We start from the raw sequence: 21,115 nt of genomic DNA, 5'->3' as shown, positions 1-21,115 counted from the left end.
GCACCGAGGGGCTGGCCCGCCTTCCCCCCGACCCCCGCCCTCCCCGGCCCTGCCGTCTCCACCGGCCGAACCCCGAGGACTGTCTGTCCGCCCCAGCCCCACCGCGACGGAGCTCCCCGAGAACGTTTCCACGCGCCAACACCCTCCCCCACCTGGGATGAGCGTCCCCCCCTTTTATAAAGCGAAACTATTTTTCTAGAGAAAAAGGGTCTTTCTTAACGCACTTGGCCTCCAGCTCCCTGGATGGCAGCCTTGGCGTTTTAACACAAAGCTCCTTTATTTTTCGGGTCAGGGCGAGTGGGGCCTGCCCCTTGGAGGGAAGGATGGTGTCCCGCGGGGACACCCAGCAAGCCAGTGACAAGGGAACCCCGAAGCTCTGTCCACAAAGAGGGGAACCGGAACGGGTGGAGGGACGTGGACTGTTTTTAAGCTGTTTCCGCCGTGTGGCCAGCACCTCCCCGAGCTCTTCCGCGGCCCGTCGTCCCGCAGAGTCCCGCTCCCTGGCACCGCCTCGCTCTACCTCAGACGCGGCGAGGCCCCGACTCCGTTTCCGTGGCTTGCTCTCCTGTCGTCTGCCATGCATGCCGTCTCGCTCAGCGCTGTTTTACGTTCATTAATAAACGACATCGGTGGAAAGAACTGGGGCTCGGGCTCTTTCTTCTCACCGCCCGGCAGCCGGGGCGGGCTCGTGAGGACTCTCCTTCCCCCACCCCGGGTCTCACGGTCCAGAGTTTGAATCCTCCCCGTCTTCTGACCGTTAGACGTTATTACTGTCCCCTCACACAGCGTTCCCATCGTTAGACGCCCCCGTCCCCCGCTTTCCCGTGTCTCAGACCTGGCTTCTGCCTAAAGATCCCTTAGGACTTCGTTTAGCGTGGTGACAAATTCTCCAGTTTTTATTTCTCTGAAGACGTCTTTATTTTGCCCCGTTTCAGAAGGGTGTACTCAATGAGGAGAACGTCACCTGCCACCCTCTCCTCCCGGGGACACCGTCTGTGCCGTCCTAGGGCTTCCCGTTGGTGTGGGGCCTCACCAGCGGTGGCCCCGGGAGCTGCCTCTCTGTGGGGGAGGGGAATCTGTCTTGTTCTCTGGTTGCCTTTGACGGGGTTTTCTGCAGCTCCCCTGAGGGGTGTCTGGCCATGGATCTGTCCTTCTTAGGAATACTCAGGGGTCCGTCCCGTATCCGGATTGGTGTATTTCGTCGGCTCCTCTGCCCACTCTCTCCTTTCCTCCTCCTGTGTCCTCTCTGTCCGGACCCCTCTCTCCCGTGTGACCACGTGCTCAGCCTGCACACTTTGTCTTCACTAACTCTCTCCCGTGTCCCGTCAGCTACCAAACACAGCCACTGAGGTTTTACTTTGTTACTAATGTTTTCCGTTTCTAGAAGTTCTATCGGGTTGTTTTACAAACCCACTATGCTACTTTCTAAGTTTCCTATCCCCTGGAGATATTTCCAAGTTTGTCTTTTATTTCCTTAAACGTAGCGGGCACAGCGGTTCGCTGCCTCTAGCCCTGTCACCCCGGGGCTCTGTGTGGATGTTTCTCTTGGTCCCCCCGCACGTGGCCTTGTTTCTCTGTGTGCCCAGTTATCTCTGACACGTTTATCGATGCCCTGAGAATATACTTGTGGGGTTCCGCAAGGCCTAGGATGCAGGCCCTGCCTCCAGGGGGCTCCGTGCCTGCTTCTCCCAGGGGCCTGGCGCTTCCTGCAGGCCACCGACCTCGGCCTTCGTGCATGCCTTCCCTTCACAACTCCATGTCTCCAAGGTGGCCCTGCCTCTTGCCAGGCGACCCCAAGGAGGGGAGGCCTCGACCTGCTGCTGCCTGGCTGCCTTCCCAAGAACAGCTGCACCATCGGCAGTAGGGCCCCCGAGCCAGAGGGCACTGTGGAGAGGCTTGGGAGTCTCAGGCCACTTCTCCGTGGGCACCTGGGGAAAGCCACCTTCACTGAACTAGGGGCCAGGAGGAGGGTGGAGGGAAAACACAGCCCCTGGCACCCAGCAGGTGCTCATTAGGAAGTATTCCCAGAGGGGAGTGCGAGCCTTGCAGCCCTCCACCCCCGGGTCAGCCATGTAACGGGGCAGCTGGGCTGGGAACCCCAAGGGCTATGCGGCTTGGACCACAGGCCCTTCTCGGATTCAGGGTCCTGGCCCCACATTGTCAGCTCGGAGCCTGAGGCCCCCCTTTAAGGCCTCCAGACCTCACAGAGCTGTTCTGCCATGGCCCCCAGAGCCAGCCGCAGTTGGTGTGGGATGCCCTCCTCAACCAACCGCCCCTTCTCCCTTCACTCGAAATCCTATTGTACCCCAGTGGGGTCCCATCCACACACCCGCCATCTGCCCACCTGTCCATGTACGTTCCCTCTCAGCCCCCAGCAGGGCAGTGTAGAGTGTCCCCCCTGGAGCCTGAGGACAGTGACTGAGATTCCCAGAGGCCCCTAGACAGGTGATGGTCCCATGGAGAGCCCCAGGCGGGGCCGAAGGAGGGGGTCCCAAGGGAGGAGAAGAGCCCAGGCTCTGGAGTCAGAGGACCCTGGGCACACCCCTCTGCCCTCCACCAGCAGGTGGGGACCACGCCCCCCCTTCAGGGGGCTGCGAGGTCAGCTCCACTCATTCCCCAGAGTCACGGCCCTGGCCAGGCCCGGCCTCTCCGGATGGTCCTGTTCTCCCTGGTGGCCTCGGATGCACGGTTCAGATGGGCAGGTGAGGTGAGGAGCAGGCAGCCCGGGAAGGTGGGTGTGGGGACGGCCCACACTTCTCTCTCATTCCTGCTCCGCACTTTCTAAATTTAGCTTCCTTGTTTTAAAATTGCAAATAGTGAACTCCCTACCACCTTGTAGAGGATCAGAGTGAGCCTTTAAGAAGGCGCTTGGGGAGAAAGCGTTTGGAGAAAGCAGCAGATAAAGGCACAGAGCTCACCGGCCATTATTCCCGAGAAAGTCGCCTGAGGAAAGGGGGCTGCAGCCAGCTGGGCCCTGCGGGCGCTCAGTGGAGAGACCAAATCCACAGTGGCTTCCAGGGAGCCCAAGAAGTCCCCTTCCCCAGGAGGGTCAGGGTGTTGGTTGGTCCCAGGTGACCAGCATGGACAATAACCAGACTTGGGACAGTCACCCTCGGAGCAGAGCTGGGCCCGGAACCCACCCCGTGGCGCCCCGCCCCTGCCCATGGGCCTCTTCCTCAGGTCCTCTGCATCTCCTTGAAGATTCTCCTGCTGGGATCACCCTCCTCACCAGATCACGGTCGGCCTCCTCCAGGAAGCCTTCCAAGAGTACAGGGACCCCTCTGCTGTGAGCCACAGCACCTGTGGGCCCCAACTTCGTCTGCTGTTGTATCCTTGGGCTGTTGGGGCAGCCCCTCACTGACAGTCCTGGTGGGGTGTAGTGCTCATCAGCCTGCCCAGATCCCAGCGGCTGGGTCTTCCTCCTGCCCAGATGCCCGAGCAGATGGGTCTCCCCTGCCCAATTCTATGAGGTTCCTCCAGGGCCTGGTGCTTCTCCATACCACTCCCTCACCTGGGGCAGACGCACTCACATGGGCGGCATGCGCGGCTGACTGGCAGTGGGCCAGGAGGCGCCCAGAGGGGCCAGCGGGCCACGCTTCATGGGGAGGCAGAGGGGGGCCTGGGCCTGAGCCGGCTGGGCCTGCCGTGCTCTGGCATGGGGCCCCTGAGGGCAGACCTGAGTGTCAGAGCCCCCGCTGCCCCGGGCACCCCCATTGGGATGAGCGGAGCGGGGCCACCCCCACCCCGAGCCCCCCCATTCTGCTCCGGACCTCCAGCGGGCCTGCGGGTGGGGAGGGGGGGTGAGAGGAGCTGCGGACGCTCATTCGTGGCTGGAATGACCTGAGAAAGCAGCACAGTCACGTTTATTGCGCATCGATCCCCGGCACCCCGCCTGGTCCTCTCACCAACGCAGACCTCGCAACCCTGAGACGAAAGGGTTCTTGTCCCCTTTTTACAGATGAGGAAACTGGGGCTCACAGGGTGGTGGAGGCAGCTTCCACCCAGGTCTGACCCCAAAGCCAACCTCAGCATTCACTCCCACCCACCCCGAAGAAGAAGGGGAGCCCGGGGCCCGGCCGGCATCCAGAGGGGCCCGCGCTGGGGCGCTCAGTGCCAGATCTTCACGTCGCCCTCCCAGGAGCAGGAGGCGAGGACGGACGGCAGCACGGGGTGGAAGGCGGTGCCCACGCAGGCCTGCGCGTGCCCGGGCAGCGTCCGCGCTCGGCTGGCGGTGCGGAAGCAGTAGAGCAGGACCCGGCCGTCCGCGCTGCCCGTCACCAGAAGGTCGCCGTCCGGGGAGCACTCGCAGCCCACGGAGTAGCCTTCCACCTGCGAGGGTGACAGAGGGTGACGGCGGGTGAGTGGGCCACTCCACGGGTGCTCCGAGGCGCCCGCCCTCCAGAGGGGCCCCCACAAGCAGGGCTGGGCCACACACGGGACCCGGGCAAAGCCCAGGCTCCTCCGAGAGGCTGGGGTCCTGGTGCGGGTCATTCCGCAAGCCTGGTTCATGGAATCTGCTGGAACAATTCCAGTACCGCTGACCGTGTCCGGCCTCCTCCTCCTAGGGAGGCAGGCCCCAGGGGGGAAGGGGGCAGAGCTAGAAACACCCACCCCGTGACCAGTCCATGCCAGCCAGCAAATCAGGGGAAACCTTTCCTATCCAGCAACTGGGGCCTGGTGGGCCTTGAGGGGACACCAGGCCACACAGCACGTGGTCACCTGGGAAGCAGAAAGTAGGGCCTGCTGGACGGAGGGTCTGTGCACTCTGGGGCCCCAAGTCCATTGCTGACACTGTCCAGCAGGAGGCCCGGGACCGGTGCTCAGCTCTCCACTCTCCACCAGGGGACAGGGACAGGGACAGGGTACCTTGTGCCCTTCGTAGCGCCGCCTTCTGCTCATCCGGTAGGGCCACACGGCGGAGAACAGGGCCAGGTAATTGCCATTGGTCTGCGCCAGGAACACAGGCTCCCGCGGGTGCAAGGCGAGGCTGGGGCAGGTGTACCTCTCCTGAAACGGCAGGGCCACACAGAGGAGATCGGCCGGCGGCTTCTGCCCGCCGCCGCCCCGCGCTCTGCTCGGGGGCCCGTGCCTTCCTCCCGGACCTGGGCTCAGGGGTCCCTATGAGTTTCCTGTGGCTGCTGCAACAGACTGCCACACCTTCGTGGCTCAGAGCAACACAAATGTATTATCTCAGAGTCTGGAGGTCAGAGGTCTGACACGGGTCTCACCGGGCCAAAATCAAGAGGTTGACAGGGCTGGTTCCCTCTGGAGGCTGCAGAGAATCTGTTTTCTTTGTACTTCCCAGCTTCCAGGGGCCACCTGCACTCCTGGCTCAGGGCCCTCATGGTAGACTGAAAATGCTCCCCACCCCAAACACATCCATATCCTGATTCCTGGGGCCTGTGAATGTCACCTTATGCGTCAGGAAAAAGAGGGAGGAGTCTTTGCAGATGCAATTAAGTTAAGGATGTTGAGACAGGGTGATTATCCTATAGTATTGCCCTAAATGCGGTCACGTGGATCCGTGCACAAGGGAAGCAGAGGGAGATCAGACATGGAAAAGGTCTGAAGGTGTGAAGATGGGAGGGTGTAGCCACAGCCACGCACCGCCAGCCGCCAGCAGATGCGCCAGGAGCGAGGCACAGCCACACCCCGGCGCCTTCGGAAGGGGCGCGCCTCGCCAATGCCCGACTCCAGCCAGTGACACTGACTGCAAACTCCAGGACTGTGAGGGCGGACGTTCCGAGTCTGTGGTCATGTGTGACACAGCGGTAGAGAACGAATCTCGTGCCCATCCCCCCCACCTCCACAGCAAGCCCTCGGCAGCAGCCCAGCCCAGCCCAGGGTCCCACACGGCCAAAACAAACAGTAAGTGAGGAGGCTAATGGCCGAGCGAGAGGTTGAGTGCGTGAACAAAGTGTTCAAAACACAGACGGGGAAATCTACGTTTGATGAACTTGGTCACTCAGAAATGCCCTTGAAACTCGCTCCTCAGCTGCACCTGTCCGTCCGTCCATGTTCTAAGATTGCCCTTAAGCCTCACTCTCTAATGAGCCCAGGCTCCGAGGGCAGAGTGGGACCAGTGAGAACCCCAGCTGCAGATGGACGTGCCCATCAGAGTCACGGAGGCCACGGCGGCCCCTAACGGGCTCCCTGCGTGATATGACCCCACAGAGAGCCTGCCCACCGCAGGGAGGACGAGGAGGCGTGAGTGTGGCAGGGCCAGCACTCAGCAAGCAGCTCTCTCACCCACCTCGCTCACTTCCCTGCACTTCGCAAGGCCTGCTGGAGGCAGGACCCCTGGTGGCCAGACATGCCCCGCCCAGCCCCCTCCGGGACCCGTCCTTCCCAAGAGGTTGCACTAGAGCCCTGGAGTAGAGGTCTGGAGGCAGCTTGCTTAGGGTCACTCAGAACACCTGAGAACAGAAGAAAAAAGCAAGAAGGGAAAAGGTCTGTATGTATACCTGAGACAGACAGACAGATGATAGATAGATGACAGACAGATAGATGATTGATAGATGATAGATGATTGATAGATGATAGATAGATGATTGAGATGGGGATAGATAGATGGATAGATGATAGATGATAGATGATAGACGGTAGATGATAGATAGATGATTGATAGATAGGTGATAGATAGATAGATGATAGATGATAGATAGATAGACAGTTAGATAGATGGATAGACAGATAGATGTGTGTGTGTGTGTGTGTGTGTTTAAATTCAGAGTGGGAGCACCGAAGAGATTAGCCATGGCTTATTTGAAATCTTAAAGGATGGTGGTGATGTCAGCGATGATGGTGTGATAATTAAATGGTGGTTATGAAGGTGGTGGTGGTTGATGGTGATGATGGTGGTACTGATGATGGTGGTCGTGGTGGTGACGGTGGTGGTGATCATGGTGATGGTGAGGATGTTAGGTAGTGCATTTATGGAGCACGCTCTGTGCCTGGTACTGTGCTAGCCCCTTCATAAGCATTTTCTCTTTTAATTCTCAAAACCACACTATGAGGCGAGTAATATTCTCATCCTCGATTTTCTAAGAGAAAAATGTAAATCAAAGACACCAAATAATGGGCCAAGGCCCCAGCTTGCACGTGGTAAATCCAGGGCTGTCATGACAGTGGTCTGACTCCAGCGTCCCTGCCTGCACTCCCAGGTCACAGCCCCTACCACAGCCACCGGCAGGGACAGGGTGGACACCTGTGGGCTGGCTGGGGCAGTGGAGGGGGGTAAGGATGTCTCAGACTGCTCGGCCACCTTCCTGTCCATCCGGACTGGGCTGCCCTCCATGCCCTTACCGCATGGCGGGGCTGCGCTGGGCAGGGACGGGCGAGGGGCGGACAGGGAGTCGCTGTGGTCTGGAAGCCTGGGAAGGGGTCTCCGGGCAGGCCTGGACCTGAACCTGCCTTCCCCCACCCTAGAGATTTCAGGCAGCCAATCTGCCTCCGAAGATCCTATCGCTGAACCACCTCCCACGGGGGAGGAGCTGGGACCCCGGACAGCCTGGGGCTATGCGGACTGTCCTGTGGCTGAGACTCAAAGTGATGGCGAGCGGGAATTCTCACGTGGAAAATCTGGTTGGAGATCTTGGCGGCACTGCGGAAATCCCAGGCGATTATGGTGCGATCGGCGGAGTCCCGGCTCGAGGCATCTGTGCTGCTCAGAAACTCGGAGCCTTCCTGGAGGAAGAGGACGTCCAGGGTCTGCTGCACGGTCGCCTTGTAGCTTCTCACCGCCTGCAAGAGCAGACACGCGTCCTGCTGGCGGCCCCCGGAGCACAGGGCAGCACCCGCGGGGAGGGCAGGGGTCGGCCACCAGGGGCCCAGAGGGCAGGGCTTAGTGAGGGGAGTGCTGAAGGAAGGGACCGAGCCCAGCCGAGGGCACCTAAGGGACAACGCTGGCGCCCATCGATCTGGAGCCACACTTGTGAGCGGGTCCTGCTTCAGAAGACGGGACGTGATGCAAGCTCACAAAGCCCCAGCCTACTGCCCCCGGAGCAGTAGCTGTACCACTGGGAGTGAGTGTCCTTGGAGACCACAAAGCCAGAACCACGGCGGGCAGGTCAGGTTTGAAGGCATTTTTATTTCTTGGCATCATGGCCAACATTCCAAAGCCTCCTGCCTCATAAACTGCCATGATCGCGGGTCCCGCGTCGTCACACTGTCTGCAGAGCGTTTTCTCACGCCCACCTTCCGCTCTGAGACGGCTGGCCTGGCGGTGGCAGCTACCAGGATGGGGTCCCCAGGACCAGGACTAACCAGCACCTCCACTTAACAAACTCACGGCGGGCCGATGGTACCGAGCAACAGGCCAGGGCACGGTGCCTCGGGCCGGCTGCGGGCCTGGCCGGTAGACCTGCTCCCCGGGCGTCACCATGTGGCCAGAGCATAAAGGCAGCTCAGCACCCCGGCCAGAAGTGAGCCATCTTGACACATTTTGTAAAAAACTGGAGTTCACGACCTTTCAAATGTTGCAGACTTTCATTCACTATCACCCTCTTCAAGTGTACATATGTCAAACTCACATTAAATGTGGCACCCCATACATGCACTGAGATGGGGGCAGGGTTGGAGACCCATTCTCCAGATGAGGAACAGTGAGGCTCAGGGAGAGGCAGGGATTTGCTCAAGGTCACATGGCCAGGATGGGTGGAGCCTGTCCAAGCCGCAGCTGCTTCCCTGGAGCCCGCATCCCAGTCTCCTGCTGGCCAGTCCCGCCTCAGTGACTGCTGGGACAGATTCCTGGCAGATGGTGGGCAACAAGTAACTGCTCTTCTCCGAGCCTCTTCAGAGGCAGCCCCCGGCTGGCACGATTTCAGGGTGGGCCTCCAGAACCTGGAGGAGTGGTCGGGGCAGAGAGAGAGGGCAGCCCTGCAGGCCTCTGAGCACAGGACAGGGAGACAGGCTGCCCCTTGCTGGCCGGCCCATGTGGCTCCTCTGCGGGCAGTGCCCGCTGCCGGCCTCCCTCCCTCTCTCCCTCCCTCCGCGCACCAGGACTCCACTCGGCCCTTCCAGAGGACCCCCAAGGCTCATAGAGTGTGGACCCCCAGCCAGGAGGGGCACAGCTAGGGATGAGAGGCTCTGGCCTGCCCGGTCTGGAGCAGGGCAGCAGTCTAGTGCCTGGGAGGGGACGTGGCATTCCACTGAAGCTCCCAACACCTGCTATGATGAGCTGCACAGCCATCCAATCACAGGAATGGTGCCATCCCTAGGCGGTGTTTGGGATGCATCTGGAGGTGGGGGGAGGGGAGGCCCCATCACCATGGCCCTGGAGCTTTCTTCTTCACCGCTCCAAAGCCAATGCCCCTCCTATGCCATGCCATTCGCGTCTCCCCTTGTTAGCCACCCTCCGCACTAGCCACCCCAGGTCCCCGCCCGCCTGGGCCACGTGGGACTGGAACGCCTTCCTTCCCGTCTGGCGACACCCTGTCCATCCCTACAGCTCAGGTGAGGAGCAGAGACTCAAACACGGCCGGGAGCACGTGCCAGGAGAGGAGGAAGTCTGGCCCAGCGGGTGTCCCTGGACGCAGCCCGGTGGCGGGGGACACACAGCAGCCCCCGGTGCCCCACCAGCCATAGACAATGGAGGTTGGTGGCACCCACACGTGCTGGCAGGGCTGTGAGCCCCTGCGGTCAGGTTCAGGCCTTTGTGCCTCAGCCGCCTCCAGCGGCAGCACCTCGATTCCTGGTGGGGCTCGGGGAACACAGATCCAGGGGGCCCCTCCTGGCTGCCCACTCTGTGCTCATTAAACACCAGCCACTGGTAGGGGGTTCCCACAGATCACCTCATAGTGACAGCGACCACGGGAGGCAGCTTTGCCCAGAGAGCAGCAGGGAGCCGGGGTCCTCGGCCTGTCCACCGCGGAAGCACCTGTGTGCCCCATCAACACCGCCCGCCGCCCCAGACAGGCTTCCAGAGGGTGGACGGAAATGGCCCGGTGCATCAGGGCGGCACAGAGTCGGCTGGCGGGAGACAGCACGTCACGGTGATCCCTGCCAGCGACGTCGCCCAGGTAAAGGCCGACCTTTGCGGTGACCGCTGCTGAGCGCGACTTACTCGCCTTGCAACTGCCCGGGCCGGCAGGAGCCGGGGAGCCGCTCGTGAGTCCAGCTGGAGCGTTTTACGGCAACCTTAATTACACCAACAGCCGGCGCCCCCATCTCAGGGGCGTGGGGCGCGCGGGCCTGACCAGCTGGATCCGGGAGGGAGCCTGGCCGGACGCTGGTGGCACCGGGAACTCTGCTGGGGAGGCAGCTACTTGGCCGAAGGTCTGCGGCTTCGGGGAAAGTGGAAGACGTGATCGTAACACATTCGGTTGCGATGAAAATCACCTGATGGCCTGAAAATCTGCCAACTGCCTGGCCCACCAGACACACCTGGGTCACCGGGCCGCTTGTGGTTCTCGTGAGGGCACAGCTCTCCCTCCGTGGGTCCTGGCCACTCCCACAGTGCGTGGGGCGGGGGCGCAGGCCAGGCCACGCGTGTGCCCAGGGCATCCCCTTCTCCTCTGGGCCTGCTCAGGGCCATCGCCACCGGGAGCCCGGCCGGACAACAAGCGAGCCCCCGCGCCTCGAAGCACTGCTGGCACCGGGCCCCCTCGCCACACCCGCCAGTCCTCTGCACGCAAACCTGAAGGGCGGGGGAGGGGAGACGTGCTCTGGGCCCCCACAGGACACGGTGCTCCCTCAGCTGACTGCCCATGCCACCTCCCTACCCCACAGGACTATGAGCTCCTGGGGATGAACGTCTGTCACATTTCTGGGTCGCCCTTGGAAAGCACTGGGTCTGCACACTGCATCAGTGAGGTGCAGTGAACTAACGGCTGGGTAAATGGATGAGTGGATAAGCAAACAGACGAATGAACAAAAGGAGAACTTGGAAAGTCTTGACCTGGAGGCCTCTGGTTGCCAGTGACATGATGGCACTTGGGCTGAGGGACCACATGGAGCTGCTGCCTCTGGCTCCAGCAGGCACCCTGGGGGGTGACATTCAACTCACGGGGCACTCCTGTGGCCGGGACATGGAGGCAAAGGGAACCTGATCTCCCAGGGGGCTCCGAGACCATGCCGGGGTGGGAGTAAAGAGCAGCACTCAACACCACGTCGGCACCCGAGAGGCTGGCGGGGGCCTCTCCCGCCCCAGTGGGAGGCAGACGCCTGGGCATCTGAGCCTGCCGCTCTGTCACTGGCTGCGTGGCCTGGGCCAGCAACTATCCTTTCCGGGCTCAGCCTCCACACCTGTAAGGTGGGGACAACAACAAGACCTTTGGTTTGCAAGTAAACAAAGGTGACGTGCCTGGCTCAGTGGCTGACAGGCAGCAACCACTCATAAACCTTCTCTTCCCCAGCCGGCCAGAGCTAGAGTCCCAGGTGGAGCCGTGAGGCCCTGGGCAAGTCCCTTCTTCCCAGATTTCAATTCCTTCCCTCTGAAAATGAACGAATCGGTCTCTTTCAAATGCCAAGATATGAGAGGTCTATGCACAAGGAAGACCTTTCTAGGATTTAAATTCACACAAGGACAAGTAGCCAATCACACAGGACAGCACACACAAAAAGAGCGCTGTTGGCAAATTCACAAAGAATCGGAAACATACATTAAAAAAATAAACTATAAAAATGTGAGAAGAAAACATGAAGTTTTCTATAACCTGAGACCAGGGGAAAACTTTCCTGGCTATGACTCCAAGGCCAGAAGCAATAAGACAAAAGATGAATCAATCTGACTACATGAAAATCACCATCATCATCGTCTTCATCATCATCACCATTACCATCATCACCATCACCACCATCATCATCATCACCATCATCACCATCATCATCATCACCATCATCATCACTCTTACATGGCATAAAAACAAGTATATAAGTAAAGTAAGAAGGACAATTGGGAGAAATATTTGCAACTTATATCAGAGGCAAAGGTCACCATCCCTAATATACAGTTTCTAAAATCAGATGAAAATGATCAGTAGCTCTACAGAAAAATGAGCAGATGTGAACAGAGAGTTCATATAAAAGGAAACATAATTGGTCCTTTGATCTTGCTCACAAGAAATGAAAATTTAAATTACACGAAGATACCCAACTGCAATTAGCGAAATTCTAAAGTTTGATCACACGCTCCATTGTGTGTGTGTCGGGGGGGGTGGAGGGGAGGTGGGCATCAGTTACTCTACACACCAACGCCAGAAATGAGAAAGGGTACGATCCCTGGGGCTAGAACTCGGGCAACACCGAGCACAATAACCCATGTCATCCGGCAATATGTGTGGCCCAGCAGCCCCACTGAAGGAACTGATCCCACAGTGACGCTGGCAAACCCCCCAGCAACACAAGCACAAGGCCATTCAAAGCAGCACTACTTGTAAAAATAAAATCGGAAGGACCCAAATGGACATCAAGGAGGGACCGGTTAAATAAACCTCAGGATTCCCCAGTCCGGAACGCCATGGAGCTGCAAAAAAGAATGAAGCCGACCCCCCCGCCTGCTGTGGGGTGCCCCTCCCCCCATACACGGTTCAGTGAAAAGCGTGAGGTGGGAGAGGAAAAGGGTGGACAGTAAACGGAAGACGTGATGTAAACATATGTGCGTGTTTGCTTACCTTAAAAAACAGGAGAAAGATACACCAGAAACTAAGATAAATAAAGAAAAAAGGCTGCCTCTAGATGCAGGGAGAGAACAGAACGGAGTAGATAAGGTTGGAGGTAGGACTTAGGAAGTTTCTGTAAAGGACCAAATAGTAAATATTTCAGAGTTTGTGGGCCACATATAGTCACTGGGTGCGTGTGTGTGTGTATGTGTGTGTGTGCGTGTGCGTGTGCGTGTGCGTGTGTTATAGCCATTTAAAAATGTAAAAACCATTCTTAGCTCAAGGACCATACGAAAACAGTCCACAGGCAAGACTGGACCCAGGAGCTATAGATTTCCAATCTCTTCTCCAGAATGATGTACATATTTTATAATGTTATACAACAAAATTAACTTTAAAAGCAGTCTCTAAAATGTGAAAGCAAAATTAAGCAAATGAAAGTAACTATATATTGAGCTGGTAGCTTCACCACATAAATAGGATTTATTTTAAGAGATGTTAAAGCATAGTAATTTAATGGTAGGTCCTTAGCTGAATATACATTAGGAACAGAAAACCAGTAATTTGGTGGTAAATCCAAATTAGATATACAGTGTGGACAAAAAGAACCGCAAGAAATCTTAAACTGTTTTCAGTCAATTACACTGCTGGTGTCAACATATACCGAAAAAAATTGCATTAAGGCAGATATAAATCAAATGTCTCAGTATAAGAGAGATCAGAAATATATAATAGCAAAGAGACGAAAGAAAAACTCAGTAATCCTAAATCTGAATTGGAAAAATCAGTAGTACCAATGATGCATTTTTCTTTATTAAGAAAAATGATTTTGTTATTACAAAATCATTTCCCAGCTCTGTCCACAGAATGAGCCTAGAAACAATGACCAACCACAGCCTTCAGATCCTGGTCTCCAAACCCACCCAAACCCACAAGCGGCACAGATGACAGGCCAGCGCGTGGCAGCAGTTACTATAACTATATAGCACACGTCTGCGAAGGCACAGGAGGCTCGCCAAGATAAGCGGAGACATGGAGGATGCGTGAGACCCTCACTGAACGTCGAGAAATGAAATACGCAATGTTGTGGCAGAAGATACATCAGATGGGGTTAGCATCAGATGGGACCAGAGGAGCACCAGCAATCAAGATAATCCAAAACATACTAGAGAGAAAGAAAAAAAAAGACTGAATTTCTTAAATGAACAAAATCTAGTTTTAGCTCCAAATGGAGTAAGCCCACTATGGCCTCTCACCCTCTCCCACACATGACGACTAAAAACTCTGGACAAAATTCAAGAAGCAAAACGACCTGAAGACTTTGAAAAGTAAGTAATAGCGGGTGAGTTGGGGGAGGAAGTCAACATTGGCACAAAGACAAGTATGGCAAGCGAGGCTCTAGGTTTGTGGGTTTTTTAGTTTTGGTTTTTAGGGTCTTTGGTCTTTTAACTCCTGACGTTGACCCACAGACTGATTGAATTAAGGAATTACACAGTGAGCGTGAACGGCAAGAATTGTGAAATAAATCCATCATCCTGGCCAAAGAAAGAAGAAAATGGGCCCCTGTAAGCCAGAGAGCATAGAGGAAATTTTAAAAGGTGTCTCTGTCTTGCTCTCCCAGCCCTGCCCAGACTCCAGCCCCAACGGCAGAACTAGGGGTGCAACTCGAGTACCTAAAACCCAGAGGGGAAAAAACTGAATAGAAGAACTAGGAGAAAGGGCCACTACTACGGAAACAGTAAGAGGGAAAGCCATGTTCTTTTTCCCTCTATTTTCTCCAACGTTAGCCACTTCGCCTTGAAAGGGATCCCAGCTGTAGACATTGTGTGATGAGGCAGGAGACCAGCACTCTGACGGGACTCCATCTCTCTGGGAAGAAGAGCCAGGAAAGGAGGCTCTGGGAAGCCAGGGAACGAGGGAGAAATCCCAGGAGAGAGCTGAGAAGGGAAGCCCCTAGTGCCCCTATGCATGAACCGACAGGCGACCCAGGACAATCCCTAAGCTTCACACGCATGGGACACAATCGATGAAGCACAGCTAAAGCTTTGAGAAGGGAAGTACCATGTAACCCCTGCCCAAGTCTGAACTAACCCTTCGGGGCCTCAGCATCACAAGGACTTGAACTGAAAATGGAACCCCTGCCCACAGAAGGACAGAAAGAACTTGCGATCTGAATCTAACGGGGTTGTCGCCTGTTAAGACATCACTATTCCACACATGGTTTCAATAGGGCCCAGGACCTACAACATAATATTCAAAATGTGCAGGATACATTCCAAAATTACTGGACATATAAAGTGCCAGGAAAATGCCAACAGTAACCGTGAGAAAAGTGAAACAATAGATGTCAAGCCTTAAATGACTGGATGTCGCAATTATCAAGCACATTTAAAGAGCCATTAGAATAACCCTGAATGAGACAGACACTCTTGAAATGAATGGACAGATGGTCTCAACAGAGAAACAAATGATCTATTTTTAAATAGAAATTTTAAAATTGATTATATCGAAAAAGAAAAAAATCATGGGATAAGCTCAATAACAAAATGGAAGTGACAAAAAGACTCAGTGAACTTGAAGATAGAGCAATAAAAATAATTAGATCTGAAACGAAAATGAGCAAAGCCTTGCGGACCAGTACAATAATATCAAAAGATTAAATATTTTTGTCAATATAGTTCCTGAAGGGGAGGGGAAAGAGCGCAGTGTGTGTGTGTTTAAATAAATATTGATCCAAAGTGCCCACATTTAGTGAAAGACATAAATTTACAAAGTAAAGAGATTCGGCAAGCCACAAAGAAGACAAAATCAAAACAGCCAAAAAGCTCTGACACACATAATCAAACTCCTGAAAACCTCAAAGAAAAAGTCTTGAAAACACCCAGGGCGGGGCGGGGGTGGGGGGAGGAATGAAGCATTACATGAACAATCATTTGAAATACTATGGATTTCTCATCAGAAACTACGGAGGCCAAAAGTTGGTGGAACACATTGAAAATGCTAAAAGAAAGGAGTGTCAACCTCGAATTTTAGCGACAGCAAAAATATCCTTCAGGAATGAAGGTGAAATAAAGACTCTGACAGATGGAAAAAAAAAAAACTAACTGAATTTGTCATCAGCACACCTGTTCTACCTAAAACAAATGCTAAAGGAGGTTCTTCAGGATGAAGAAAAACTTCAGGAAGGAAGAGTAACAGAAATGGTATATGACTGGGTAAATATAAAAGACTATTTTTCTCCAGGTAGGTTCTTTGCAATACGCATGACTGTTGAAAACAAAAATTATCAGTCCTTAAGGCAGAAAGAAAATTATACCAGACCTGAGTCTAAACTAAAGAACGAAAAGCAATGAAAATAGTAAATATAAAGGGAAATATAAAATACTATTCTGTCATTAAAATATTTTAAAAGTAATTCGCTGTTTCTAGCGAAAATAATAACAATGTGTCGTGGGTATTGTAATACACGTACAAGTAAAACGTATGCCAACAATAGCACAAAGACCCTGAAGGGAAAAGTTGAAAATCTGTATAATGTTGTAAGGTTCTTACACAGGAAAAAATTATAATATGATTGAAAGAAGACCGATAAGAAAAGAACTATACTATAAACTCTAAAGCAACCACTAAAAATAAACCACAGCACAAAGGTACAGATAATAAAGCAACAAAAGAGATAAGATGAAATAATAAAAAATACTAAATTAATCCAAGAGAATGGAGGAGGGGAACAGAAAAAAGACCAAAAAGAATAGACGGAATGAACAGAAAAATAGCAAGATGACAAATTTAAACTCAATCATATCAATAATTATACTAAATTAAAACAGGATAACTACATCAGTTCAAAGGCAAAGACTGTTATATAGAATTAAAATAAATGATTAATAAGCAACTAAGTGCGGCCTACAAGAAACATGCTTTAAATATAAGGACACAAATAAGTTAAAGTAAAAAGATGGGAAAAGATGTACTATGCTAACAGTCATCAGAATAAACCAGGAATGCCTATGTTAATGACAGAGTAGATCTCAGAGTAAAGAATATTATCAGGGATAAAGAGTGTTTTTTCACAATGATAAAAGAGTGTGTGTGTTTAAATAAATATTTAAACACATCAGGAGAACATAACAATCCTAAGTGTTTATGCAGCGAATAACAAAGCTTAGAAATAAATGAAGAATTAATAGAACTTAAAAAGTAAATAGGACAAATCCACTCTCGTAGTCACAAATTTCAACCAGCGCTCTTTAACTAATAGAATAAACAGAAATATCAGAAAGGATATAGAAGACTTGAATAACGCTACCAACCAACTTGATCTAATTGACATTAGAGAACACTGCACCCAATGACAGCGGAATACACATTCTTTTCAATTGTCCTTAGAACACTACCAATATAGACCATGTTCTAGGACACGCGACAACTCTCAGGAAGTTTCAAAGGATTCAAACACACTCTGTATGTTTTGTGACCACAATGCAGTTAAATTAGAAATTACTGAGAGTGATCTGGAATATTCCCAAGTATTTGGAATCTAAGTAGCACACTCCTAAAAAAAAACCTACGGATCAAGAAGAAATCAAAAAGGTAATTCAAAAGCACTTCTTACTGAAGGAAAATGAAAAATTATACATCAACACTCGCGTACTGCAACTGTAAAACCTAGAGAGAAGTTAATAGCACTGAACATCTATTACAGAAAGGAACAGGGTCTCAAAACATGGACCTCAACTTCCACTTGAAGAAATCAGAAAAATAAGATAAAATTAAACCCAAGGTTTAAGCAGAAGGAAATAATTAAGATAAGAAATCAATGATTTTTTTCAAAGAAAAAAATGAAAAATCAATGAAACCATAATCTGGTATTTTCAACAAAATTGAAAAGCCTCTGGCAAGAATGATCAGAGGAAAAAGAGAAAAGATACAAATTATCAATAACGGGAGTGAGGGAAACGAGGTGCCGCCACTACAGATTTGTATTTTTTAATACAAATATTAAAAAAATAATTAAAATATTGTGGAAAACTTTATGTCAAAAAAATTAGATAACTTTGATGTAATGGATAAATTCCTTGAAGGACACAAACTACTAAAGGTCATTTAAAGAGAAGCAGAAAACTGGAATAACCCTACATTTACTAAATAAATTTAAGTTTTCAAATTTTCTCACGAAGAAAATTTTACACCAAAATAGCTTCACAAGTCAATTATAGCAAATATTTAGGAGAAAAAAATATATATCATTTCTACACAAACTTTTCCGGAAAATTGAAGGAAAAGGAACATTCCCTAAGTCATTCCATAAAGCCAGAGTTACTCTGATATCCAAACCAGATAAAGATATTACGACAAAAAAGGACAGATCAACACCCCTCATGAACATAGACATAAAATTTCCTAATACATTTTAGCTAATAGAATCCCAAATTATATAGAGGATAATATATCATAATCGAGTGGGATTTATCCCAGGAATGCAAAATTGCTTTAATAGTTAAAAATCTATCAACAAAATTTACCATATTAACAGAACAACAATAACAACAACAAACATCTCTTCGATAGAGGTGAGAAAGACATCTGACAAAATCCAACATTCATTCATTCATGATAAAAACTCTCAACAAACTACGAGTAAAGTGAATGTCCTCAAACTGATCAGGGTACCTACAAAATAACCTAAAAGCAAGACCACAGGTAACTATGAAAAAGAATGAACACGTCCCCTCTAAGATTAAGAACAAGGCAAGAATGTCCACCCTCATCACTTCTAGTCAACACTGTTCTAGAGGCTGGAGCCAGTGCAATAAGGGAGAAGCAGGTAGGGAGGGAGGGAGGAGGGCGGAGGGAGTGGGGAGTAGCATCCAGATTGGAAAGGAAGAATTAAAGCTGCCTTTATTCACACATGATCACCTTTGCAGAAAATCCAACAGAATCCACAAAGAAGCAACTAGACTAATAAATGAGCTTAGAAGAGTTGAGAATTCAAGGTGAATTTACGAATATCCACTGGATTTCTATATACTAACAACGTATAATCAGAAATTAAATTTAAAAATACAAGCATAAAAAGTACAAGTACTTAGGGATAAATCTAACAAAAAAATGTGAAGGAGCAGTACGATGAAAACTATAAAACACTAGTGAGAAAAATTAAAGACGATTTAAATACATGGAGAAGTATACTACGATCGTGGATTAGAAGACTCAAAATTGTTCAGAATTCAATTCTCTCCCAAACTGATCTGGAGGTTAAATATTATTCAAAGTTCAAGCAGAGTTGTCTTTTTTTTTTTTCCAGAAATTAACAAAGTGATTGTAAAACTGAAATGTACATGCGAAGAACCTAGTCAAAACAATTTTGAAAAAGAAAAAATTGGAAGACTTACACTACGTGATTTCAAGACTCATTATAAGATTACGATAATGCAAAAAAATGGGATATTGGTGTAAGACATAGAAAGCAATGGAGAAGAGAGAGGACACATTCCTACACAGTCAACTGATTTTCCACAGAGGCGTAAAGGCATAGACACTGTTTTCAACAAATGTTGCTAGAATATTGAATATCCACATGAGAAACCATGAACTTCCACCCAACCTTTGTACTATACACAAAAATTAACATGAAATGATCCGCAGACTAGTATAAAGTCTAAAACTATACAGCTTCTGGGAGTAAACCGGAGCAAATCTTTGTGGCCTTAGGTTAGGCAATATTTCCTAAAAGATGACACCAATAGCATGATTCAGAAGAGAAAAATACTAATAAAATGGACTTTATCGAAAATGTTTAAATCTGCTCTTCAAAAAAACTTTGATAGGAATGAAAATACACTCATATAAACTCGAAGTATTTGCAGGTCACATTTGTGATAAACGTCTCATATCCAAAATATATAAGGAACTCTCAAAACTCAGTAGTACAAAAACGATCCCATAAAAAAAAAAGGGCAAAAAAATAAATAAATAAACTGAACAGATACTTCAATAAAAAAAGGTAGAGAAAGCAAAAAACCTCATGAAAAAATGTTCAACATCATTAGTCATTAGGGAAATGCAAATTAAAACCACAGTGAAATGGCACACTACGTACATTTTAGAATGACTGAAATTAAAAAGATCGATCATACCAAACGTTGGCTAAGATGCAGAGCAACGGACTCTCACACGATGTTGGCGGGACTGTAAAATAGTGCGACCATCTGGAAAACTGGCAGTTTCTTTACAAGTTGAACACACACCAGCACACGACCCAGACACTCCAATCCTGGGGTTTATCCAGCGTCCTGGTCAGCTGGGGGTGCCGTAACAAAGCACCACAGACTAGGGGGCTTAAAGGACATTACTTTCTCAGTTCTGGAGGCTGGAAGTCTCAGACGGAGGTGCCGGGAGGGTTGGTTTCTGGTGAGAACTCTCCTCGATTTGAAGACAGTGCCTTCTTGCTGTGTCCCCACGTGGCCTGGTGTCTCTTCCTCTTCTTACAAGGACACCGGTCCTCACCCTTACAGTCTCATTTAACCTTAATTATCTCTTTAAAGCCCAGTCTCCAAACACAGTCACACTGGGGGCTGGGGCTTCGACACAGAATTGGGGGCAGGGGGAACACAATTCGGTCCAACACCCAGAGAAATGAGAGCGCGTGTCCACACAAAGGCTTGTCCACGAATGCTCATGGTCACCGGATTTGTAAAAACCAAAGACGAAACGGCCCGGTGTCCATCGGCAGGTACGTGGATAAGCTGTGACACACCCTTACGACAGAATATTACTTAGCAATATGAAGGAGTAAACTATTACTGATGTACACGATGACGTGGACCAGTCTCGAAGTAATTATGCTGGAAAAAAAGCCACACAAAAGAGAGCGTATACCATATGACCCTATTTACACAAAAACTCTAGAAAGTGAAAACTAATTTATAATGATGGGGAACGGATCAGTGGTCAGCTGAAGACAAGTGTCTCATGTTGGGGTAGGGGGAAGGGATTATGAAAGGGCCACAAAAACGTTTGAAAGTGATGGCTACGTTACTCGTGTTGATTGTGGTAAAGGTTTCATGGATATACACATATGTCAAAACTTCTGAAGCTGCACCCCTCAAATCTGTGCAGCTTATTGTATGTCAATTTAATTTCCATAAATGTATTTTTTAAAAAGGGCTGACAAGGAAAAAAAAAATGAAGGCAAAATAAAGACTTTTTTGATCAAAACTGAAAGAATTCACCAGCAGCAAACCTGTACTACGAGAAATGTTAAAGACAGTTCTTTGGACTGGAGGGTGACGACACCGGGTGCCATTAAAGACTGGTGAAGACCGATGCTCTCCCCACAAGATCAGGGACGAGAGAGACAAGGACGTTCGGTCTCGTTCCTTTTATTGAGCATCGCACTGGATGTGTTAGCCACTGCATTATAGCGAGAGAAAGAAATAAATGCGTACACATTGGGAAAGTAAAACTGTGTTATTCACAGATAACACGATCGTGTACAGGGACATTTCTAAGTC

At 50.7% G+C, this 21,115-nt stretch overlaps 1 protein-coding gene across 4 annotated transcripts in view; it reads right to left on the bottom strand.

Moving 5' to 3' along the window:
- Positions 1–3,823: 3,823 nt before the first annotated feature.
- WDR25 (WD repeat domain 25) overlaps positions 3,824–21,115 on the bottom strand; it is a 121,368-nt gene continuing 104,076 nt past the window's right edge. For all 4 annotated transcript variants that reach the window (XM_039884210.1, XM_039884211.1, XM_039884212.1 and 1 more), the window contains 3 exons: positions 7,573–7,743; positions 4,867–5,007; positions 3,824–4,329 (listed from right to left, as the gene is read on the bottom strand). In XM_039884210.1, the coding sequence (XP_039740144.1) occupies positions 4,108–4,329; positions 4,867–5,007; positions 7,573–7,743 (534 nt within the window). In that variant the 3' untranslated portion in view covers positions 3,824–4,107. The remainder of the gene's footprint in view (positions 4,330–4,866; positions 5,008–7,572; positions 7,744–21,115) is intronic.

Source organism: Pteropus medius, unplaced genomic scaffold (genome assembly GCF_902729225.1).
Source record: "Pteropus medius unplaced genomic scaffold, Ma_sr-lr_union100, whole genome shotgun sequence".
Lineage (NCBI taxonomy): Eukaryota > Metazoa > Chordata > Mammalia > Chiroptera > Pteropodidae > Pteropus > Pteropus medius.
Note: the sequence above shows the minus strand (reverse complement) of the source record. Positions and strands in the feature narration are given on the sequence as shown.